Source organism: Crocuta crocuta, unplaced genomic scaffold (assembly GCF_008692635.1).
Source record: "Crocuta crocuta isolate KB4526 unplaced genomic scaffold, BGI_CrCroc_1.0 scaffold244, whole genome shotgun sequence".
NCBI lineage: Eukaryota > Metazoa > Chordata > Mammalia > Carnivora > Hyaenidae > Crocuta > Crocuta crocuta.
In genome coordinates, this window is record NW_027530191.1 from 242,467 (window position 1) to 268,587 (window position 26,121).

General features: G+C 37.9%; 1 protein-coding gene across 3 annotated transcripts in view; it reads left to right on the plus strand.

The window, feature by feature from the left end:
* The window catches only part of FAM13C (family with sequence similarity 13 member C), a 155,092-nt gene that overhangs the window by 120,340 nt on the left and 8,631 nt on the right, over positions 1-26,121 (plus strand). For all 3 annotated transcript variants that reach the window (XM_077765229.1, XM_077765227.1, XM_077765228.1), the window contains 4 exons: positions 6,303-6,513; positions 7,601-7,739; positions 19,516-19,597; positions 21,241-21,452. In XM_077765229.1, the coding sequence (XP_077621355.1) occupies positions 6,303-6,513; positions 7,601-7,739; positions 19,516-19,597; positions 21,241-21,452 (644 nt within the window). The remainder of the gene's footprint in view (positions 1-6,302; positions 6,514-7,600; positions 7,740-19,515; positions 19,598-21,240; positions 21,453-26,121) is intronic.

Genomic DNA, 26,121 nt, shown 5'->3' on the forward strand with positions numbered 1-26,121 from the left:
ATGAATTCCCATTATATAGATGGAAAAACTGAGAATGTAAAGATTGAATAATGTGTCCCAAGTCACACACATGATAAAACTGGGGCTCCAGTCTAGCTGTTTCTGAGTCTATCAAAAGCCACTGTGAGGGGCACCTGGATGGCTCAGTTGGTTAAGCGTCTGACTTTGGCTCAGGTCATGATCTCACAGTTCATGAGTTTGAGCCCCGCATTGGGCTCTGTGCTGACAGCTCAGAGTCTGGAGCTGCTTCAAGTTCTGTGTCTTCCTCTCTCTCTGCCCCTCCCCCACTTATGCTCTGCCTCTCTCTCAAAAATAAATAATAAAACATTAAAAAAATTTTTTAAGTGTTTGTAAACTCTTTTTAAATCCTGTGCTTTTAATCATGATGGCAAAGTGGCTCTTAGACCTGTTGAGTGGCTGCCATAAGGCCCAGCCCTTCTTTCACAGTGACAAATTTCCCACCTTCTACATAATGGATGTTTCCGGTGGCTGTCCACCGAAGCTGGCACTAAGAAGCCCACTTGGAGGACCACCCATACTCCACTTGGTAACTCAGCTAGCTTCACCAGCCCAGAATCCCTCTTCATTCCTACCCCACCCAGTCTAATCTTGGGGATACTGCTGCTCACCTTGTGCCAGGTAGTCTCTGAGTAAGCTATCTCACCTGTCTCCCCAGATTTAGTTACCAGGATGAATTAAAGCTTACCCATGTTCTCTCTCTTGCAACCCCATAGCTAACCTATTAGTGCCTTCAGGTGCTCAAATTCAACATACCTAAAACTGAACCCACTGTGTATCCATCAGATGTTTTGGGAGGCTGGCTGAGAACTCTGATACTTCTACCTCATTAGGATGATGGACATACTTTTGGCTCATCTAGCTTTTGAATCCAACAAAGGCTGACATTTGGCATTTTGGAATATACTGAATGCTACCTATAAAAGCTCACCATGAAGGGTAAACCCAAGAGTGCAAATTAACAAATCCACAAGACTATCGCTAATTTATTATTCAACTGTATTTCAGCAGTGCATCTCAAATGGTTACAGATAGAGATTTTCTGAGTTTTCAATTGCTTAAAAATTCATATTAGATATATTTTTAAATCTGACAGACTTATTAAACAGCTTATTAATACATCTGTTTCTGTCTGTGGTTGCAGCAAAACAGAAGTGGTCTCTTGGCCTTCACACACTGATGATAGTTATTTCTCTTCTCTGTTCCCTACCGCTCAGTAAGTTGGCCACTGGAAAAAGTCGTTGGCTCCCAGGGTCAGAGATGCAGAGCCTTCTACAATGGGCACTGGTCAAACCCTCCCTGGAGCTAACACAGTTTATATCATCTTCCAAACTGAATTTAAAGTGGTGATCATATTACTATCAGCCTCATGTGGTTGTTATGAAGATTAAATATATGCAAATACTCTTACAAGTTTGAGGACATAAGTGAGTCACTCTGGAAACATTACATATGATTAGTCTTATTTATAAGGAAGAACTGAGAGGAGGGACAATATGTTAAGGGGTATATTGGTTCTCATTTCCCATATTAACCCCATAGGGATTCTGAGTGTAGTTCATGTTCAATAAGAGAACATAGTATTCAATTCCTTACTCTGATGATGATAATAATTATAAAATGATGGCTCTCATAATTACTGTGTTTAGCAGTTTCTATGCCTTACCTCAATGTTTCACAAAATATGCTGGACAAAGGTCCATGGGCAAATATTGTTAGTTTTAATAGAAATTTATTTTAATGTGTATTAGTAAGAAAAATAGTAACTAGGACATCAAATTCATTATTTCTTGACCACCATAACGTAAGATGAAGCCAAAATTAAAAACCAAAAACAACTATAGGTTGAAATTTTATCTATCTACCTAAAATACATAGTAAATTTAACTTATGTAAAATATGCACTCTTTTGTTCTATGTATCTATACCTAAATCAGATCTTCCTTGATTTATATGGGTTACATCCAGAAAACACATTGTAAGTTGAAAATATTGTAAGTCAAAAATGCACAGAGAGGCACCTGAATGGCTCAGTTGGTTAAATGTCTGACTCTGGATTTGGGCTCAGGTCATGATCTTATAGTTCGCGAATTTGAGCCCCATGTTGGGCTCTGCACTGACAATGCAGAGCCTGCTTGAGATTCTCTCTCTCCCTCTCTCTCTGGCACCCTACCCTGTTCTCTCTCTCTCTCAAAATAAAAAACATTAAAAAAATTTTAATGCATGGAATACACCTAGACTACTAAACAACCTAACTTAGCCTAGCCTACCTGAATAGGTGCTCAGAACACTTACATTAGTCTACGGTTGTGTAAAATTATATAACACACAGCCTCTTATGATGTTGAATATCTCAAGAAATTTATCTGTACCAAAAGTGGAAACAAGAATGGCTGTATAGAGAACGGTTTTAAGCGTATGGTGGTTTATCCTTGTGACTGCGCCTGACTGAGCTGTGGCTCACCGCCACTGCCCAACATCACAAAAGAGTATCGTGTCACACAAAGCTATCCCAGAAGAAGATCCAAATTCAAAATTCAAAGTATGGTTTCTACTGAATGTTATCACTTTCATATCATTGTAACATCAAAAACTTGTAAATTTAACTATCAGAAGTTTTGTGTGTGTATATATGTATATAGAAAGAGAGAGAGACAGAGGGACAGAGAGTTAAAAAAATAGGTTTATGTGGATATGACATGGCAAACATTTTGTAGAAGATATTGTTTTATTTCATTTCATCCTTATCCTCCTGTCTTATGAGGCAGGTGCCATCATTCTCTCCATTCTACAAGTGAAAAAAAATCCATGTTTAAAAAGGCCTGACCACTGTGATGAGCACTGGGGATTATATGAAAAACAACTTGACAATAAACTATAATAAAATAAATAAATTTTTAAAAAGACCCAACATTTCTGAAGACTTTCTAAGCAAATGGTAGACCTGGAGCTCAAACTCTTAATCTTTGCTCTCTGTTGTGCCATCCCTGGGATTGTTTCTCACTTTCTTAAGAATGTTTTTTTTTTTTCCCCCAAAAATTTTCATATTAACATTTATTATTTTTCTCCTATAAAATTAAGATTTATTCATTATAGAAATTTTTGAAAATAAAAAGATTTCTTTCTTTTAGAATAGAAAAAGAAAAATAATTTTATTTATTTTAAGTTGTGGTAAGAACACGTGAGATCTACACTTTTTTTTTTTTACTGACATATAGTTGAAATAGTTCTATACTCAACAACTTTTAAAGTGTACGGCATAGTATTGCTACCTCCAGGCACAATGTGCAGCAACCTCTTTTTACTTACCTGTTATAGCTCTGTAAGATGGGCCAAACAAAGACACTGAGAGAGGTCAGAAAATCCCTGGAACTTCACAAGAAAGTATAAGCACACCAGGATTTCTGGTTCCTAGGCCCCTTCCTTTAAACCACAACGCATCACATGATGGTCCCTGGCAAGTAGCCCTGTCCTTCAGAAGACAAAGTAACATAATTGACAGAGAAGCATCAGAAGCCAGGGTAACCTTTTCCCTTTTGGAGAGCAGGGTCTGTAAGTGCTGATCTCGGCTCTATCCCAGGGTGGCTGCCTCAGAATCTTTGCCGGCCTCTTCTGAGCAAGGGACTCAACTCAAGGGACGTGTGCCATCTGATTTTATTAAGCCACTTCTCAATTCAAATAGTGAGTTTGAACACATAACTGAAGCACTACCAAATTACCAATTTTTGACTTTTTGTTGGTTTTCAGTTTGGTGCTTTTGAGTCTTTGTGGCTCTCTGCTTCCTCCAGTGGTAAATCGAGGGCAAGGAGAGCAGGCTAGAATGTTAAATAGGCAGCAAATGACATTAGTGCCCACAGAAGCACACACCATATAAACGGATGTTTGTGGACTCAACTATAATGCAGCTCAAAAGGAGCCATTCACTCTAAATGTGATCTTATGAAGTTCCATCATAGGACCCCATGTGTTTTAGAAGCTACGCTCTTTTCTTGCCTCCACTTAGTCAGATGGCTATGAGCCCAAGTGCTTCCATTTGGCATTAAAAAACAGCACCAAGAAGCTCATGTTCATTTTGACCCTAGGGCCACAGCTGAGCTGAAGGGCTGAATGCCTCACACCTTTCCCATTTCAACAAAAATACACCAGTCCCAGGTGCTTGCTAAAAATTCTCTTCTTCCCCATCATTATTACCAAAAGACTGTCCAGAAACAGGTAATACGAATAAAATGTACTTCTTTTTGGGGCCTAATGGTTTAATGGAAGGATTTGGTAAGGAACCTGTATCTCTCCTAGTGGGCTCTGAAGGTGATTGTTAGCATATGCTGTTATTTATTGATTAGTAACTCTTACTCCTGTTACTTTTTTTTTAAATGTTTTATTTATTTCTAGGAGAGAGAGAGAGACAGCGTGAGCAGGGGAGGGTCAGATAGAGAGGGAGTCACAGACTGGAACAGGCTCCAGGCTCTGAGCTGGCAGTCAGCACAGAGCCCGACGCGGGGCTCGAACCCACCAACCGCAAACCGCGAGATCATGACCTAAGCGAAAGTCGGACGCTTAACTGACTAAGCCACCCAGGCGCCCCACTCCTGTTACTTTTCAAAGCTCCTGCCAAACCGTGTTTTCTGGGTAAATTATTCTTAAAGAGTTGTTGCCTATAATGAGTTGTCAGACACCTGAGCACACCTTGCTTGCAGGTCTGAGCACTAGTGTTCATCTGGCTCCACCTCTTTACCAGCCCTCATCTCATGCATTTCTGGACAGCTCAGCCACTGATAGAATGTGGTCAGTGAGCTTCACAGACACAATAGGAGGCATTATCCAGGCTCCCAGTCTGAAACCCAACAGGGAAGAAGACAATTGAAAACAAACAAGGGATCAGACCTTTGATGTTACACAAAGCAAATTGCATTTCAAGCTCTGGAGAACATGAGCCATTCTAAACCTGATTAAGAGTCATCCGGTACCAAATTGTGATAAATGTTTATTTTGGAAAAGTGGATTGTCAGTGTTTTCAGAATCTGCTTATTCACCCAGAAAGAATTTGTTTTCCTCTTTATTTGGGAGTAAGAAGAGAATGCCTTGAGTTGTTGTGAATTGTTTCCTGGGCAAAATTTAGAAGGAGTTTGTTTTGGCTGCTGTTCCAATAACTGTCCAGATCCCCATGATGTAGAGATTCTCACCTGGCCACTCTGACTCAGTGTCCGGATATCCCTCACTTTCCTGCCCTTCCTACAGGTGTGCCCAATCTCTACTGACTCTGGGGTGGGAGGTTAATGAGTTCATTTTAAAGGAGGAGTGATCTGAATGGCTCAGTAGGGTAAGCGTCCGACTTCGGATCAGGTCATGATCTTATGGTTCAGGAGTTTGAGCCCTGCGTTGGGCTCTGTTCTGACAGCTTGGAGCCTGGAGCCTAGTTCAAATTCTGTGTTTCCCTCTCTCTGCCTTTGTCTCTCCCCTGCTAGCTCTCTCGATCTCTCTCTCAAAAATAAACATTAAAAAAATAAAAAGGGAGTGATCATAGAATTCAGACAAACATAGCTGGGGAGAGGTTTTGGATCTGTTTTGTCCTTATTTTATTTTTGTAAAAAATAAAATGCTACATAAATTTTGGAGGACAAAAAGAATCATTCCTAATTCTTCCATGCTTTGTAGTTGCTAAGAAGCTTCTTTGATCTTTAAGTGCACTTATTTGTACACATAAATGTATGCTTTTTACATAAAATGAAATCATTAATGTTTTGTTTTGAACATCATTCCATGTTGAAAAGCAGAGTTGTCTATCATTTTTAATCACTACTGAATAATTTTCTGTTGGTAGGCTCCTTTCCCCACTGTTCTCCTTTGTTTTCTCCTCTCCCTCCCTAGTCTTTTCTCCTTTCTTCACTGCATTTCTCTTATCTATTTTCTTGCTCATAAATCATCCCTTTTTGCTTTAGCTCCATTTAATGTTTTCTTTTTTCACTGTAATATTTTGTAATACACCTTCAAGGTTAGCAAATAAATGAAAGAGAGAGTTTTTACAGTTTTGGGCTATGCTGATTTTAAAATTTATACCAAAATAATTTGTTTCCATTTTTTTCTCGTTGGTGGCTTTGTAATATTTTCTATCCAGTTTCTCTTAGGATAAACATGACAGTACTTTGAAAGCCTTTCATATCCCCAGAAGGAAGAAATGATGAAGAGACCAGACATGATAATGAATGTTTATGATCTTTACTTAAGAACATGACAGTCTCAAGGCCTCTGTCACTTCTGGGTCTTAATGATTTATCTTGTTTCCTCAGACCTTGCACCAGCCCACAAAGATGGGCAGAATGAAGGAGACAGTGCACCAGAAGACCTCCAGTCTGTTGGGACTAGCAGGCTGCTCTATCACATCACAGATGGTGACAACCCACTGCTGTCACCACGATGCTCCATCTTCAGCCAAAGCCAGAGATTCAACTTAGACCCTGAATCAGCCCCTTCTCCACCCAGCACTCAGCAGTTTATGATGTAAGAAAACCTTATCTTCATATCATACACTTTTTCCTACATTTATAACCTATAATGAAGTGTATGTATGAAATAGTGCAGACATGTCTACCAAAATGCAACTGCAAGACCTCAGCAATGAATGTCCACAATCAGTGTACTTTCTACTTGGGAATGCTGTGTCAGGTCTTTCCATCTCAGGAGGAAATGGTCATGAGATGCAGGATACCCCAGGGCTTCCATGTTTGAAAATGTTTGGTCAAATGACCAGGGTCCTAAGTAAGAATATGCCTATGCAAATATCTTGGTGAGCTCAATATTCTTTCCATGCCCAACAGTAGTTTCAAGGGGGTAGCTTGTGGCAGTGCGTGGGAGTTGTCTACCTCAATTTCTTCTTAGATTCTAGAAATTGGTAGCTTACAATAGCTGCCCTCCATTCCCCACAAAATGTGTGGAACTGCACATTCTTTTTTTAAAAAAAAATTCTACAAATAATTTTGAGGCAAAGCTAACATGAGTATCCCTTGACTGAAAATATGTTTAGGGAATCCTAGTTTCTCCTTAGTAACTTCTGTTGTCATTAATGAATTTTCCAAATCTGAACTTGCAGGCTGTCTATTGATGGATTTGAGGGAGTTAATGGGTTATTGCTATTGTAAAGTATGGGCTATGTGAGAAGATGAAGGTATTTTCTGGAGGGGATGAGTCCATTCTTCTTATTAGATTTACAAAGGCACTATTGTGTCAAGAAAATGTAAGTACTTATCTATATCTTCTTTGAAGATGTTATTAGGTGGTCTCATGCAACCTGTTAGGAATGACATCACAGCAGGCTATCTCTTTTTGTCTTAAATTGGCCTCTGCCAAGCTTTAGGAAATGCATTTCTTAGACTAATGTTCTGACATTGTACATTAAAGTCCCTGATAGCATTTTTCCATAATGGAATTCTGTGATCAGTGGTCTCTATTAATGAGCAGATGCCACCATGGTAGACTCATCAAATAATGGACTGTCCTCTCTGATAATCCAGGAAGCTTGGTTTATAGACCATGTTTATGGGAAGACCATGGCTTTTGATGGTTCTCTCCCTCCCTGCAATCACTACAGGCCAAGAAGTTCTTCACGATGTGGCTCTGTTGATAGCAAGGAGCCACAGACCATTACCCAGCTCACCAAGCACATCCAGAGCCTCAAGCGAAAAATTCGGAAATTTGAAGAAAAATTTGAACAAGAAAAGAAATACCGGGTAAGGACCCTGTGGCTTGAAATAAGGGTAGATTGTGTCCAAGGTGTGTGGGCTTTTCTGTTCTTCCTTCTTGGGTACTCCTCTGTGCCAGGGGATAGCTGTTTTCATTCACCAACTCAGGATCTATCAGAAATTGAGTTCCTATCCTGAATCTGTCCTACTCTCACACGCTATCATTTGCTCCCTGCAAAGATATTTTCCAGTAATTGATTATAACTCTTATTTCCAAATGGATTTGATTATCGATCCTCCTATTTTTTCCTCCTAAGAAGCATTACTATCACTAATTTGTCTAGGACTGAAATTTAGAAAGCTTTTGAATTATGATCTTATTTTTCCTTTAACTCTTTACCATTTACAGGTTTGTAAGAACCTTTTAAGGACCCAAAGGACAGAATCTCTACTTGTAGAACAGAATGAGGGAGAGTTTTCTTTGACATAAAAATACCTCCTGATTTATAGATAAGAACCTATCAAGTGGCATCTGTTCAGGCCACTCATAAGAACAAACCTCAATCTATCCTTTCCAGTCCAAGAGACACCAGTCTTCATGCTGGTGTTGCAGTGTTGTAATAATGAACTTTTTCTTTCATTATATAAGAAACAATAGAGAGGTAAGTGTCCTCATGGCCAGTGTTAGTTTTATTTATCTTCCCTGATGGTGACCATGGCATAGAGAAAAATCATATTCATGTAGAATTGCACAAAGGTATTGGGTCTTTGGCAGAAGGCCCAGACAGCTTGTTTTCAGAATAAAAGAGAACAGGGAATATTGTCTCATACATCTTGAATATTTAAAGGTTCACTAAGCCTTGGTACAGAGGCAATCAGCACATCCCTGTGAGTCGAGTAAGATTGGGGAAGGGAGGTTAGAGTGGATGATATCCCAATCTCCCATTCTTTCTGACTGTTTCCCACAGTGGCTTCCAATTCACTAAACGAGGAGTGTAAAGAGTGATTTTTAGCTTTTCACAACAGGAAAAAAAAAATCAGACAGCTTTGCAAGACAACCTTTTCCTTCTCGAAGCTACTTACTGTCTTTTTTTAATAAAATTTTTAAAGTGTTTATTTTACTTTTGAGACAGAGACAGAGCTTGAGTGGGGGAGGGGCAGAGAGAGAGGGAATCACAGAATCTGAAGCAGGCTCCAGGTTCTGAGCTAGCTGTCAGCACAGAGCCCGACATGGGGCTTGAACCCACAGACCATGAGATCATGACCAGAGCCAAAGTCGGCCGCCCAATGGACTGAGCCACCCAGGTGCCCCAGCTACTTACTATCTTTTACCTTTTTAGAGCAGGAGGGCACTTTACACATAATGAATGTAGGCCTTTATTTTACAGATAAGGAAACAGACCCAGAAAAGACTTGTAACGTGGCTTAGGTAGTTGTGTTCTATCAGCTCAGACTTGGGGTGGTAGATTAAAGATGAGTGGGTTTTGCAATGGAGGAATAGAAGTAAAATTTGCAAGTATCCACATTTTGAAAGTTCTAGATATCTTGAGAGAAACTGATTTTTTCTGTTTGCAGCTAGAGTGTTATTGGATCTGTGATGGACCTTGGGGAGTGTAGAGTAGGCTCCATTTCCAGGGCCTGTTAATATTTTTTACCTGCCAGTTTTTTTTTTTAATTTCAATTTTTTACTTAAATTCTAATTAGTTAACACATAGAGTAAAATTGGTTACAGGTGTAGGCTTTAATGATTTATCACTTAAATACAACACCCAGTGCTCATCACAAGTGGCCTCCTTAATCCCCATCATCAATTTAGCCCATTACCGATTTAGCATAGTACACACTAACTCCATCCAAATCATTGAAAATGGCAAGATTTCATTCTGTTTAATGGCTGAATAATATTCCATTGTATATATACCTAGAAATTCTTTTTTGGGGGGCATTTCTTTTCATAAATTTACATCCAAGTTAGTTAGCATATAATGCAATAATGATTTCAGGAATCCAGTGATTCATCCTTTATAAAAAACATCCAATGCTTATCCCAACATGTGTCTTCCTTAATGCCCCTTGCCCATTTAGCCCATCTCCTCTACCTCAAACCCCTCTAGCAATCCTCAGTTTGTTCTTTGTATTTAAGAGTCTCTGATATCCTGCCCCCACCCTGTTTTTATATTATTTTTGCTTCCCTTCTCTTATGTTCATCTGTTTTATATCTTAAATTCCACATATGAGTGAAGGCATATGATATTTATCTTTCTCTGACTGACTAATTTTGCTTAGTATAATACACTCTAGTTCCATCCATGTTGTTGCAAATGGCAAGATTTCATTCTTTTTGATTGCCCGTTAATATTCCATTGCATATATGTGGATATGCACATATATATATGCATATATATATATACCACATCTTCTATATTCATTCATCAGTCAATGGACATTTGGGCTCTTTCCATACTTTGGATATTGTTGATAGTGCTGCTATAAACATTGGGGTGCATGTGCCCCTTTGAAACAGCACTCCTGTATCCTTTGGATAAAGACTTATCCCTTGGATAAGTACAATTGCTGGGTCATAGGGTAGTTCTATTTTTAACTTTTTGAGGAACCTCCATACTGTTTTCCAGAGTGGCTGCACCAGTTTGCAACCCCACCTGCAGTGTAAAAGGGTTCCTTTTTCTCCACATCCTTGCCAACATCTGTTGTTGCCTGAGTTAATTTTAGCCGTCTGACAGGTGTGAAGTGGTATCTCATTGTGGTTATGATTTGTCTTTCTCTGATGAGGGATGTTGAGCATTTTTTTGTGTGTCTGTTAGCCATATGGATGTCTTCTTTGGAAAATTTGACTATTCATGTCTTTTGCCCATTTCTTCACTGGATTATTTGTTTTTTGGCTGTTGAGTTTGATAAGTTCTTTAGAGATTTTGGATACTAACACTTAATCTGATATGTTATTTGCAAATATCTTCTCACATTCCATCACTTACCTTTCAGTTTTGCTGATTATTTCCTTCACTGTGCAGAAGCTTTTTATCTTGTTGAGGTCCCAATAGTTCATTTTTGCTTTTTTTTTGAAAAAAATTTTTTTAATGTTTTATTTATTTCTGAGAGAGAGAGAGAAGGGGGGGGGCGGTCAGAGACAGAGGGAGACAAAGAATCTGAAACAGGCTCCAGGCTCTGAGCTGTCAGCACAGAGCCTGATGCAGGGCTTGAACCCATGAGTGAGATCATGACCTAAGCCGAAGTTGGACGCCCAACCGACTGAGCCACCCGGGAGTCCCTGCTTTTGCTTTTGTTTCCCTTGTTTCTGGAGACATGTTTAGTAGGAAGTTGCCATTTCGGAGGTCAAAGAGGATTTGTCTGCATTTTCCTCTAGGATTTTGATGGCTTCCTGCCTTATGTTTAGGTCTTTCATCCATTTAGAGTTTATCTTTTTATATGTTGTAAGATAGTGGTCCAGGTTCATTCTTCTCTATGTCACTGTTCAGTTTTACAAACACCATTTGTTGAAGAGATTGTTTTTATTCCATTGGCTATTCTTTCTTGCTTTGTCAAAGATTAGTTGGCCATATGTTTGTTGGCCCATTTCTGGATTATCTATTCTGTTCCATTGACCTATCTGTCTGTTTTTGTGCCAATGTCATACTGTCTTGATGATTACGGCTTTATAATACATCTTGAAGCCTGGTATTGTGATGCCTCCAGCCTTGGTTTTCTTTTGTTCTAGTTCTGTGAAGAATCCTGGTGTTATTTTGATAGGGATTGTATTGAAGATGTAGATTGCTTTGGGTAGTATCAACATTTTAAAAATATTTGTTCTTCCAACCCATGAGGATGGAATGTTTTTCCATGTTTTTTAATCTTCTTTGATTTCTTTCATAAGCTTTCTAAAGTTTTCAGTGTATAGATTTTTCAACTCTTTGGTTAGGTTTATTCCTAAGTATTTTATGGTTTTTGGTGCAATTGTAAATGGATTAGATTCCTTGATTTCTGTTTCTGCTGATTCATTATTGGTGTATAGAAATGCAGTTAATTTCTGTACACTGATTTTCTATCATGCAACTTTGCTGAATTCATGGATCAGTTCTAGCAATTTGTTGATGGAATCTTTGGGTTTTCTACATAGAGTATCATATAGTCTGCGAAGAACCAGAGTTTGACTTCCCCCTTGCGGATTTGGAGGCCTTTTATTTCTGTATGTTGTCTGATTGCTGAGGTTAGGGCTTCCAACACTATGTTGAATAATAGTGGTGAGAGTGGACATTCTTGTCATGTTCCTGGTTTTAGGGGGAAAGCTCTGTTTTTCCCCATTGAAGATGATTTCACGATAGGTCTTTCATATATGGCTTTTATGATCTTGAGGTATGATCCTTCTATCCCTACTTTCTTGAGGGTTTTTATCAAGAAAGGATGATGTATTTTTGTGAAATGCTTTCTCTGCATGTATTGAGAGGATCATATGGTTCTTATTCTTTCTATTATTAATATGATGTACCACATTGATTTAATTACAGATATTGAACCAGCCTTGCATCCCAGAAATAAACACACTTCATCATGGTGAATTTTTTAAAATGTATCGTTGGATCCAGTTGGTTAATATCTTGTTGAGAATTTTTGTATCCATGTTCATCAGGGAAATTGGTCTGTAGATCTCCTTTTAAGTGGGCTCTTTTCTGGTTTTGGAATCAAGGCAATGCTGACCTCATAGACTGAGTTTGGAAGTTTTCCTTCTATTTATATTTTTGGAACAGCTTCAAAAGTATATGTATTAACTCTTCTTTAAAAGTTTGGTAGAATTCTCCTGGAAAGCCAGTGGACCCTGAACTCTTGTTTGTTGGGAGATTTTTGATGACTAATTCAATTTCTTTACTGGTTATGGGTCTGTTCATGTTTCTGTTTCTTCTTGTTTTAGTTTAGGTGTTAATGTTTCTAGGAATTTGTCCATTTCTTCCAGATTGCCCAATTTATTAGCATATAACTGCTCATAATATTCTCCTATTATTTGTTTTTCTGCAGTATTAGTTGTGATCTCTCCTCTTTCATTTGTGATTTTATTTATTTTAGGTCCTTTATTTTTTCTTTTTGATCAGTATGACTAGAGATTTTCAATTTTGTTAATTCTTTCAAAGAACCAGCTCCTGGTTTTGCCGATCTGTTCTACTGTTTTTTTTTTTTTCTTTTTAATTTTGATAGCATTGATTTCTGCTCTAATCTTTATTATTTTCTGTTTTCTACTGGATTTGGGCTTTATTTGCTGTCCTTTTCCCAGCTATTTAAGGTGTATGGTTTGGTTGTGTACCCGAGACTTTTTTTCCTTCTTTAGGAAGGCCTGGATTGCTATCTACTTCTCTCTCATAAGTGCCTTTGTTGCATCCCAGAGATTTAGGGCTGTCGTGTTACCACTTTCATTGGCTTCCATGTACTTTTTAATTTCATCTTTAACTTCTTAGTTAACCCATTAATTTTTAGTAGTCTGTTCTTTAATCTCCAAGTATTCATTGTCTTTCCAAATTTTTCTTATGGTTCATTTTGAGTTTCAGAGCATTGTGGTCTGAAAATATGCACGATATAATCTCAATCTGTTTGTACTTGTTGAGGGCTGATTTGTATCCTCGTATGTGATCTATTCTGGAGAATATTCCATATGCAATTGAGAAAAATGTATATTCTACTGCTTTAGGATGAAATGTTCCAAATATATCTGTTAAGTCCATCCAGTCCAGTGTGTTATGTAAAGCCATTGTTTCCTTGTTGATTTCCTGCTTCGACGATCTGTCCATTGCTGTAAGTGGGTGGTGAAGTCCCCAAATAGTGTGGTATTATTATCAATGAGTTTCTTTATATTTATGATTAATTGATATATATTTGGGTGCATCCACAGTGGGGCATCATGTTTAAAATTGTTAGATCTTCTTAGTGGATAGACCGCTTAATTATGATATAATGTCCTTCTTTATCTCTTGTTACATTCTTTATTCTAAAATCTAGGTTGTCTGCTATAAGTATGGCTACTCCAGCTTTCTTTTGGTGGTCATTAATATGGTAGATGGTTCTCCATCCCCTGACTTTCAATCTGAAGGTGTCTTTAGGTCTAAAGTGGGTCTCTTGTAAACAGCATATGGATGGATCTTGTTTTCCTATCCATTCTTATACCCTATGTCTTTTGATTGGAGCATTTAGACCATTGACATTTAGAGTAAGCACTGAAAGATATGAATTTAGTGCCATTGTGTTGCCCGTAAAGTTGGAGTTTCTGGTGGTGTTCTCTAGTCCTTTTTAGTCTTTGTTGCTTTTCATCTTTTTTGTTTTATTTCATCTTTTCTCCCCTCTGAGAGTCCCCCTGAAAATTTCTTGCAGAGCTGGTTAAGTGTTCATGAACTTTAGTTTTTGTTTGTCTGGAAAACTCTTCTCTCCTTCTGTTTGAACGACAGTCTTGTTGGATAAGGAATTCTTAGCTTTATATGTTTCTGATTTAGCACGTTGAATATATTCTGCCACTTCTTTCTGCCAAGTATTTGTGGATAGGTCTACTGCAACACTGATCTGTCTTCACTTATAGGTTAAAGACTTTTTTTCCCCTTGCTACTTTCATAATTCTTTCCTTGTCTGCGTATGTTGTGAATTTGACTATGATATAACTTGTTGATGATCAGTTTCTGTTGAATCTAATGGGAGTTCTCTGTCCTTCTTGGATTTTGCTATCTGTGTCTTTCTCCAAATTAGGAAAGTTTTCCAGTATAATTTGCTCACATTAACTTTCTACCCCCTTTTCTCTCTTTTCATCTTATGGGACTCTTATGATTCAGATGTTATTCCTTTTTAATAAGTCACTGAGTTCTCTAATTCTTGTATCATGCTCTTTTGCTTTACTTGCCCTGTTTTTTCCTGCTTCATTATTCTCTAAAATTTTATCTTCTCTTATCACTGATTTGCTGCTCTGCTTCATCCATCTTTGCCACTGGGGCATCAATTCGAGATTTCATCATGGTTATAGTATTTTAAGTTTCATCCTGATTAGATTTTACTTTTTATATTCAGAAGGGGATTCAGAAAGGAATTCCACACTTTTTTCAACTCCAGCTAGTATTCTTATTATCGTGATTCTAAATTCTAGTTAGACATCTTGCTTGTATCTGTGTTGATTAAGCCCATGGCTGTCATTTCCTCCTGTTCTTTCTCTTGAGGTAACTTCCTTCATTTTTTCATTTTGGAGGAAGAAAACGGATTACTAAAATAAAATTAAAAATTAAAAACAACACAGAAAATCAAATAAAAGAAGCTAGGTCCTAGGTGTGTTTTGGTTTGTTTGTTGAAAGAAACTTGATAGAATAGAGATAAAAGGGAAAGAAAAGAAAAAAAAAGAAAAAGAATAAAGTAAGAAAGAGTTTAAAAATTAAAAATATACAATAAAATAGAATAAAATGTAATAAATAAAGTAAAATAGAATAAAATATTTACCAAAAAGTAAAAAACATAGTAAAAAAGAATTTAAAAAAAAATTTTAATGGAAAATATGGACGCCTGGGTGGCTCAGTGGGTTAAGTATCTGACTTCAGCTCAGGTCATGATCTTGCAGTTCATGAGTTAGAGCCCCATGTTGGGCTCTGTGCTGACAGCTCAGAGCCTGGAGTCTGCTTCAGATTATGTGTCTTCTTTTCTCTCTTGCCCTCCCCACTCACACTCTGTCTCTCTTTGCCTCTCAAAATTAATTGTTAAAAGTTTTTTAAAAATAAAAAAAAGGAAAATAAAAATAAAATTTTCTCTTTCTTTATCCAAGAAAAAGAAAAGGAGCAAAAGAAAAAGAAAGAAGAAAGAAAAACCCAAATAGATGAACCAGCAAACAGAATGAAACTTGAATGAAGTTACATCCAGTTTTCTGTAGAACTCAAACTATGAAGCACTCTATAGTCTGTACATAATCTGTACACTAAGCAGATGGAGAGACTTGTGGTCCTCTAGGGCATGTGCTTGGAGGGTGGAGTTGGGCGGGGCTTGGTGTAATGGCCCCATTAGGTGGCGCTGCTTAGCTTCCTGGGGCAGGCTGGTGTGCGTGTGTGTATGCGCAGGTATGTGCCTGTTTGGGAGGTGAGAATGGTGTCACTCAGCTTCCTGCTTTCAGGCACAGGAACTCTGCTCTCTCACTCAACACGCAATCAAGGACCCCTTCTTTGTCTCAAGCATCTTCCCTCCATTCCCCACTTTCTACACCCTCCGTGTCTACAGTGTCAGCTTGCTATATACCTGGCAATTCTTAAATCAGACTGGTCTGGATTTGAATCTAACACAGCTAGTTAGGAACTTTGTGACTTTGGACTTATTTTATCTTTCTGAGTGTCAGTTTATCCATCTGCACAGTGGAGTTAATATTAGTAGTGACTTCTTAAGTTTGTGAGTATTAAATGAGTGTATAGTATATTGTAATATAATGCTTATTACAGTGTTTCACCCAAGGGAAGTAAGTGGTCCTAAATATTATTACATTTTTAATCTATTGAGTGATATTTGACCAGGCTATCCCATGACAGCCCCTGCCTTGTCCAAAGAGGAAGAAATATTGGACACATTAATTCTTTACTAAATTTTTCAGCCATCAGCCACAGACCCTGGATTACTTCTTTCAATTGTAAGAGCCACCCAACAGGCTATTTTAATAGAATTTCTACTGGCACCTCCTGTGTTTGTCTAGAAAAGTTTTAGAGCTGGTGCAGACACATGCCCACACAACATACTTAAACGTTCACAAATGCAGATTGATGTATTTAGGAACAGTAAAGAGAGGGCATCATGGTCACCACTGCTTCAGTGTGTATAATAATCTCTGGTGTAATCAGAAACTTTAATGTCTCAGGGAACAGAGCTTCCCTTACCCTTGCTGTCAGGGTGCCAGGCTGTGGTTAGAGGTTTGACATGTCGATGGGCTTAAATTGGTTGCTGGATGTAAGGCTTTCCTTCCTGCCAGATGAATTGTGGAATTAATAGCACCACAGCTAATATTTCAGTCTGAGCTCCTGCTGGGTCTCCATGCTAGTCTGATGCTCTGGTACCACATGCACCTTTCTTTCTCTGTTGAATGTGACCATTTTATATTCCTATCCAAAACCGTGTTTATTTCTACAATTAATTTTATATTTAACTATCATGAGACTCATGGATTTAGAAAAGGCTATTTCAGCTGGATGTCCACAATTTGTGAGATTATAGAATTTCAGAATTAGAAGGGATCAGCAAGTCTTATTTCTTGTTTGACCATTGAAGGAATAGGCTCAGAGAAAGGAAGTAACTTCCCCAGTATCACACAGCAAAGAATTGACCTAGCCAAGACAACACAAGTCTTTTCATTCCTAATCCAGATTTCTTTCTAAAGTGTCTTTTGAACTGACTTTGATAGGGCATAGATCTAGTCCAGTTGTGCCCTCAGTCGTGTGCCTTGCAGGTCTTGTTTTAGTTGCATTGAACAAAATATACACTGTAACTCTGGGTTTATATCCTCTTGGGTCTATTAAACTGAAGTATTTCAATTTAGAAGTTAGAAGGCTTGAAGATCCACAGCTTGTATATGAAAACTTTCCATGTGATTTTAAGGCTGTCATCCTTGTGAGCTTGATTTAAACTCTTGAAAGCTCCCCCAGGAGTAAGGAAATTTAAAAAAAGTCATTTTAGAAAGTGATTTCCAGATTTAAAATATTTTGTCAGAAAAAAAAATCAGCCTTAAAATTTTCCTAAATCCTATTTGCAATAGTGAGAGCTTATTTCTTTAGTAGTCCTTGGTTCTAGGGTTTTAGGTTTTTGTTCTTAATGTTACTTCAAAAGATGATTAAGGTCAAGGGGTGGATTGAATGGGTGGTGGGCATTAAGGAGGGCACTTTTCGGGGTGAGCACTGGGTGTCATATGTTGGAGATGAATCACTGGGTTCTACTCATGAAGCCAAAACTACACTGTAGGTTAACTAACTTGAATTAACTAACTTGAAAGATGGTAACTGTATATATCCAGTGAGAAAGAGGTGTTCCAGGTAAATAAGATGTGTTTACAGATCAGCATGGAGAATTATGTGAGGATTTTGAAAAGCCAAATGTAAAACCAGGCTGTTACCCAAAGCCAGCATACTAAATGTATATCAGGGAAGAGGCACAGTGCATCATTCTATCATATCATGGGTAGCACCAGGCTAAGCTGTTTGGGAGGCGTGTCCTTGTGTCACTGTCCATGGTACTGAAACCAGAGCTTTACTCATGGAAACCATCCATACTATCCTATCTAAGCTCCCCTAGGAAAAAACCACTTATTGTTTTCCTTCAGTCTTTTCTATCTTGATTCAAAAATATATGGTTTGTACATCATTCTAGAAGTGAAAGTACTGTGCCTTGAGTTTCACTATTAATATATCTAATTTCCCATGTACCATTGATGACTGTTTTTTCATTTGAATCTAGGAAAGACACATTTCTCTCCTGATACCTTTCTTACTAGAAACTTGCTAATATTATACAGACTTAGTTATCCTTTAAAAAAACATAGCAGAGCCCATAGACTTAGTCAATGTACATATTTACTTATTAATGTACATATTTCTAGCAATATTATAATTATGATTAAGTCTCATGAACATTCCTATATTGTCCTTGTATATACTCAATTCAAAGTAACCAATCTTCTTGAGCCTGCATTGCAGTTAGCAGGTGGCCTGATTTGTTTAAGAATGATCTCACTGATATATGGGGATAGAGGCTAAGTATGTTTGTCTATCTTTCTTAGAGAAAATTCATTTTTATGCTCTGAGGAGAAATCCAGAAATCAAAGTGAAATACTTGTATTAAGAGAGTCCTATCCTTCAAAAATCAAAAATATATTCTTATTGTCACATCCAATTTAGATTAGCTATGTGGCAAGAGATACATACCCCTACATGTATGTTTGTTGGTGAAAACATATTCAGAATTCCCATGAAAGTCTGATAGTAACACTACTACTATTGTCACTGCCAGTAATAATATTAATAATAATAATAATAGTATTTGTAATTATAGCTAACACACCTATAGTGTATAGCATATGCCAGTAACTACTTTACCTGTTTTATATACTAATTTATCCCTCACAGCAACCCTATGAGGGAGATGCTGTTATAATCCTCATTTGATAGATGAAACTGAGGCTAAGTAATTTGACCAAGGTCAGGCACATATGATTAAGTTTGACTTTAGTGCTATCCCAGTAGGATACTGATTGTAATAAACAGTGAGATGATTAGATATCTGGGTATTCCCCTGAAATACTTATTTTCTCAGACTATTGTCAGGTGTTAGACATCCTGGGGTTTCCTTTCTTGAGCTTGGTGGAAATGACTGATAGGAGCTAAGTCTTCTAGTTTGTCAGTATAAACCAGATAGGTTGTGTTCATAAACCTTGTGTGTGAGTAAAGGCAAATGAGTAAGCACTGGTTTCTATCAGTGCAGTCATTTGCACTGATATCAAGAATGGCCTAGCAACCACATGGGGGTGTGAGTGGCCCACAGGGTCATTGATACTCAGAGTGTAGGGGACACTGGCAGGGTCAGGGCTCTGTGTAAAGTAATGAATGACCAGGCATGTTTAGGAACAATGCCCATGGAGAGTACAAAAGTGTGGAGGAGGTCAAGAATATTTGCTCTGTTCTTTAGAACAAACTCAACTGGAGTTGTCATACCAGAATTTCTCTCCCAGCTTTATATGTTTCTGAACTATCCCTATGTGTCTTGGCTGTCCAAAAATTTTGATTCTCCTTTTTTCTCTTTCACTCCCTCTGTTCCACTCACATTTTCCTTTCTTTCATAGCCTTCACATGGTGACAAGACTTCTAATCCTGAAGTCCTGAAATGGATGAATGATTTGGCTAAAGGTCGTAAACAACTTAAAGGTAAGTGCCAGTCAAGAATCTCTTTTTCCAGAAAGGAAGCAGTTAAAATAGAGATAATTTGCTCCCAGGCATTTTCTATTCTTTTCCACCTGTGCCCTCTTAAACCTCATCTCTCACCTAGATTGGAGGCTCCATTTTGAAACAAAGGGTTCTGGGTCCCTTTCATTATTTGGCCCCATCTAATAATTCTCCTTACAAAGAACCTGAAGAACTCCAAAGTCTGGCATGTGGAGTAGTAACTTCCCTAGGTTACTGGATTCTTGGATGTTAGAAAAAAACCTGAACAATCACTTACTCTGCATACCCCATTGCACATACGCAGACATTTATGTCCAGAGATAGAGACAATTTACATAGCTTGGAGGTAGTGATCTTGATGTAAAACTCAGTGCTCTTACCTCCTAATCTAGTGCTCTTTCTCTTTCTCTGGAGATGATGACGATATGAGTATTAATTAACTCTAAAATCCATTTAAAATGACTATGGTATTTACCAATAAAAATTTACTTTCTTCCTCTGGGGTGCCTGGGTGGCTAGCTCAGTCGATTAGGAGTCTGACTTTGGCTTAGATCATGATATCAAGGTTTGTGAGTTTGAGTCCCACATCCAGTTCTGTGCTGACAGTGCAGAGCTGCTTGAGAGTGTCTCTCTCTTTCTTTCTCTCTGCCCTTCCCCTAATTTGCACTCTCTCTCTCTGTCTCAAGATAAATACACTTTTAAAAAACTATAAAAAATTTTTTTCCTTCTCTTCCCATATTCTTATTTCAATACATAGATATGGGAATTTTTCCAAATTTCTAAAAGAGTGGTGATAAGCAACTAGAAGGGAATCTTCACTCAGTGGTATTAAACTGTAATGATGTCGCAGGTTTATAAAATATGCAATGTTTAAACATCACACCAGAGTCTAACTAAAAAATAAACATCAAAGAAAATGAGCTCTGTAATTGAGAAATTAATATAAATGACCACATTGAAATTACCCACCTCTTAGCATATTCTGAAATGTAATTCCCTGATAATTCCCAGGTGGATTTTTAATTTTTAGTTATGTAGGTTTATATGAAAACACATTGCAAAAATGGTGATTCTTGGATTTTTAAAGATGACATTAGACAAAATTGTGAAATCTGTCAAATTGGGGCTGGCATCCCATCTCTCCTTTCCTATCCCTCCTGTATTTCCTTGGATTTCTGCATGTGTTAAGCCTTACAGAAGTGCTTTCATTTACACAGGGGCTCTTAACTACACAAAACTTTCAAAATTCAAGCAAATGAACCTGTAAGTATAGAATTCCAGATGTTGTGGTAGGTAATGGGTGAATTCTTTGAAAGCCTTGTACCATCTTACTCCAGATCTCATCCTCTGAAATTTAAACCACTGACTTACTTCCACAAATAACCTTCCACTTCCATGAGATCCCAGCCTCTAGAGCCCTTTGTTTTCACATCTAATTAGGAGTTTATGCTGTTGGTTCTGGAAGAACCAGAAATATGCTTATTTCTGTTGCCCTGTGGAAAGCTATCAACAACACTGTTCATTTTCACTGACTTGACATCAGCAGTGGGAATTTCTGAAAGGTTCTCTGCTCTTAAGCCCAGTGAGTCCTCTTTGCTCATGATAACTCATGGCATTTCTCTCAGAACTAAAGCTGAAGCTGTCAGAAGAACAAGGGAGTGCTCCCAAAGGGCCACCTAGAAACCTGTCCTGTGAGCAACCTGCAGTTCCCAGAGAGAATGGGAAGCCAGAAGCTGTGGGCCCTGAGCCAAGCTCCTCTGGAGAGGAGACTCCTGATGCTGTGTTGACATGTCTGAAGGAGAAGAGAGAGCAGCTTCCTGCTCAGGAGGATTCTAAGGTACCTCACCATATCCTCATAGACCCCAACGCTCAATAGGATTCCAGCGAGACTATGGTTTTGACCAATTTGTAAGAGCACTTGGCACCACATAAACATCTTTAGGATACTGGCTCTGAATTTCAGTCAGGTGAGCTCCTAGTAAGTTACTGACCATGACCATAACACCTATATAGGTGTTACCCCTTAATTCCAGGGTGTTACTCTGGAAGTATTGAATGCTGGTGAGAAGCAGATAACAAGATATTAGGGTATAGCATATCTACTTTCACCCTCATTCCCCCAATAAGTTAGCAAATTAACCCAAGATTAGCATTACAATTCCATGTTATCATGTTTTATTTAAAAATAATAAAGCTGGGATGAGGTATACATAGTAAGGAAAATGGTTTAGTATCTTAAAAGAATAGAGAGGTAGGCTTTTTAAGAGAGTGTGACGTAACAAGATGTCTAAAGACTTCAGTTTTAGACTTTAGACTGAAGTCTTCAGACATCTTAGTTTTAAAATCTTTGTGAAAAATTTTGGTACAGTTGTCCATTAGGCATTTGGACATACGGGCCTAGAGCTCAAAGAAAAGCTTTATCATATTTGACAAAGAAAATAATGAAAGCAATTAGTATTTAGGTGGTTAATTCCTTCTCATCTTGCATATCTGTGCTTGTATTTCATTTATGCCTGGGAACCTTCCTTGTAGTCCTTTCTGTATCAACTCTAGGAGTGGTATGGTTGCTTTTAATTTCTTGAATAAGAGTTGTAGCTTCCCTATCATAGTCCTAACTATGCTGTATGACATTTTGTCTCTCATTTTATTCTTTAGACATCTTGAGTAGAAGAGCTCTTTGTAGCTCATGATCCTACAGTGTCTGTACATAGTAGGTATTGAATAAATGTTTGCTGAATAAATGGACAGATGAATGAACAAACTAGCATATTTAACTTTGTAATCAAGTATTCTTGAGGAGAATTCTGCCTTTACCTGTTCTATTGCACATTATCTGGTCTTAATCATAGGTGACAACACATGCCAAATCCCAAAAGGCTCACCATATGCCCCTGGACTTGTTCTTCACATGGAGACTTGTGATGTACAAGCAGAAATGGGTCTTTGGCCACCTCTATTTTTATGAAATACTTTTAGATTAAAAAAAAATTCTATGTTGTAAGAAGTGAATAGGTTTGTATCCACTTGGCCAACTCATTCCTTCCCCACCAAAGATTCTAGATTTTTGTGATAGCCAGCAGATAAGTGGATGTCACACACACACACACACACACACACACACACACACACACACACTCACTCACTCACTCACTCCCTCTCAGGCACTACAGTGGTTTTCTTTCAGTGCTTTTTATGGTCTTTCTTGTATGTTCTAGTTGCCCTAGCCATATCTATAAAAGAAGCTTGGTCAACACTCAAGTCCTAATTCTATGTTCTACTTGATTAAAACAGTGAGGGATGAGTTAGGATTGATAGACTTAGATCAGGATTCAATGCTTCAACAAGTCACTTTCTAGCCATGTACACTTAGCAAGTGAATTATTTCTCTGAGATTCAATTTACTCATCTATAAAATACAGATAATACCTACTTACATAATTATTGTAACAATAAGGAAAGATGCCTGGTGACTAGTGGGCAATCACTCATTTGCAAAAATATTTGAGTGCCTATTATGTGTTGTGATGTATGATACATGCTGGATATAATAAGCAAGATAGAGAAGCTATGAGGGTTATTGTCCTTGTGGAGCTCATGTTCTTGTGTGAAAATTGTGATACAACAAACAGCTCAATAAGTAAAATTATTAAAGATTTTGATAAGTAGTGTGCAAAGAATTAGATAATGTAGAAAATAATGGGTATGATTTCTACTTTATATAATGTGATTAGGAAGACCAGTGGGTGACATTTAATGAAGAATCAGCATGCCGAGAGAGCAGCAAAAATCATTCTAGGCAGATGTAACTGCATATATGAAGGCCTTGAAGGGAGAGCTTGTGTGTACTTGGAATTGTTGGGTCTGAGGGCTAGAGCACAGGATGGCATGAGATGAAGTCAGAAATTTAGACTGGAGCCCCTGAGACAGTACTGTTTAGGCTACTATCTAAAGTATCAGAAAGCTGTTGAGTGGTTGAAAGCAGGAAAGTGACATGGTATGATTTACATTTAAAAGATCTTTCTGACTAATATTTTAATGTTTATTCTTGAGAAAGAGAGAGAGACAGAGACAGAGAGACGAGAGATAGGGAGGAGAAAGAGAATGAGAGAATGAGCTGGGGAGGGGGAGAAGGGGGGGATACAGAATCTGAAGCAGGCTCCAGGCTCTGAGCTCATAGCCCAATGCAGGGCTCAAACTCATGAACTGTGAGATCTTGACCTGAGCCGAAGTCAGATGCTTAGCTGACTGAGCCACCCATGTGCCCCTAAAAAATCACTCTGATTGCTGCATGGAGAATAAATCACAGGGGAAAAGAGTGGAAAAGGAAAGAGGAAATGGGTGGTTTGGACTAGCATGAAAGCCTTGGGAATGGAAAGAAATAGACATATTCAAAGTATATTTTGGATGCAGAATCAAAAGGATGTGCTGAATCATTGGATAGAAGGGAGTGAGGGAAAGGAAGAATCCAAGATGGTGACAGGTCCATTTACTGAGATAGGGGAAACTATACAAGGAACAGATTAGGGATTGGAGTGAAAAATTAAGAGGTTCTGTTTTGAGCATGTTAACTTTAATATCTTTGAGGAATAAAGTGACCAACCATCCCTGATTTCCTTGGATTTTCCTGGATTCTGAAAATTTCATGTCCTTCAAAGTGCCACATTTTGGAAAAATGGAGACAGTTGGTCACCCTACTGAGACATCTAAGTCTAATAGGCACATGCACATGAGAGTCTAAAGATCAGAGAAACATATTTGAGATCTTTGGAAGTTACCTTTGCTTAAATGGCAATTTACTTCTATTATTTTAAATGAAATATCTGTTGAACTGTCTGATATGTGTCAGACACCCTTTCAGATAAAGCTAGCATCTCTGCAGTAGGCTAAAGTGAGGCCCTTTAAATAGAAGGCATCTCTAGTGGAAAATGTAGCCCTCAATATCTAAAGCTGTAGTTATTAGATATTAGATATAAAGAGGCTAGTCAGCTATCAGGTAGTTCCTACAGGAGAGTCTAAAAACCACAGAAGAAGCCAAGGGAGGATNGTTCCTGGGGGAGTTTAACATAGCAAACCTGAAAGAGGCTAGTCAGCTATCAGGTAGTTCCTACAGGAGAGTCTAAAAACCACAGAAGAAGCCAAGGGAGGATTGCAAATTTCCACAGTAGCTATATTATTCCAGGCTCCTCAGTGAACTCATTAGCCTTTGAGATTATCTGATTAGGTTCTATTTCTTTAAACTCAAATTGCTAGATAATTTTCAACTGGGGTCCTTGCTTTAATGTTGAAAATACATTAAATATTAAAACTTCCAAGATGAAGAATTATTTCCTTTCTAGAGAGACCTTTATGAAATTTTTACATTTGGTGTTTAGAGCCTACCTCTGGACTCATCTTCCTTCATGAAGATTGACTTTGCAGGCCTCCTACAGCTTCTCGCCATAGGTCTGTGGTCTGTGAGCAGAAGAGAGCTCCTGGCACATTGTCTGACCACTAACCCTTCTAGTTCATGCAGCCTGCCTTCCTGTCTATTTGAGGATGAGCACTTACAGAATTAGTTTTGACAGTGCTTTGTACTTATATCTATTGAATTGTCATGTCTCTTTTAAGGGATTGCTTTGGTAATGATTCTAAGAGTAAAATCAACTCATCAGAGTGAAAGATGAGCGCATACGTTTTACTTGGGCCCTGATTTTCATCTGGCATCTTTGGAAGATACTCTTGTATGATGGCATTTATCATTCTAAGCTGCTTTTTGGTTACTCTTCTTCTCTTTTAGGACAGAATTTAGCTTTCCTAGAATCCAGAGAATATAGTAAAAATAAATAAAATTACAAAAATCAAACTGCCATAGAGAGATGCTAATAATAGTTAAATACATCATATTTCTGAAGTGCTTTCTCTGGAATATAAGTCGCAATGAGACACTGAATAAAAATCATTGTTCATGTTTTCTGAACTTGGATTGAGATTTTTTTTCTTTATTACTTACTAAAACCCCATAGAATAGATGAAAGGATTGTTTTTTTTTTAATATGCCAAGATGTATCATGACTAAGAACATATTTAAGAAATGATTTGGCTGGAAAAACGAAAGGCTCTTTAACCCTAAGTTACTTAACCAATATTTAAAAGTCTCCTACAGAGAGAGGTGATCTTTCTACTGAAAATGAAAGTCTTAGGTTATAGCCTGTGGAATTTATATGAAGATTGTTAAAAATTAGGGTACTTTTGTTTTTAAGCCTGAGNTTTGTATTTATTGAGTACTGTGAGAATTTTTTTAATAATATGTGATATAATCTTTGTCCTCAAGAAACTTCTAATTCATTTGGGAGACAAAACTGAAATATAGTACATAGTTAAGGCCCAGATAATAAGACAGAAAAGTTCAAAGAAAAGGGAGCTAAGTGTGGGCCAGAATGGTTCTCAACTGGGACAGGGGTAGGGTGATATGTGAATAACTAGGAAGTTTGAAAAATACACATGCTTAAGCCATGTTCTTTTCCTTC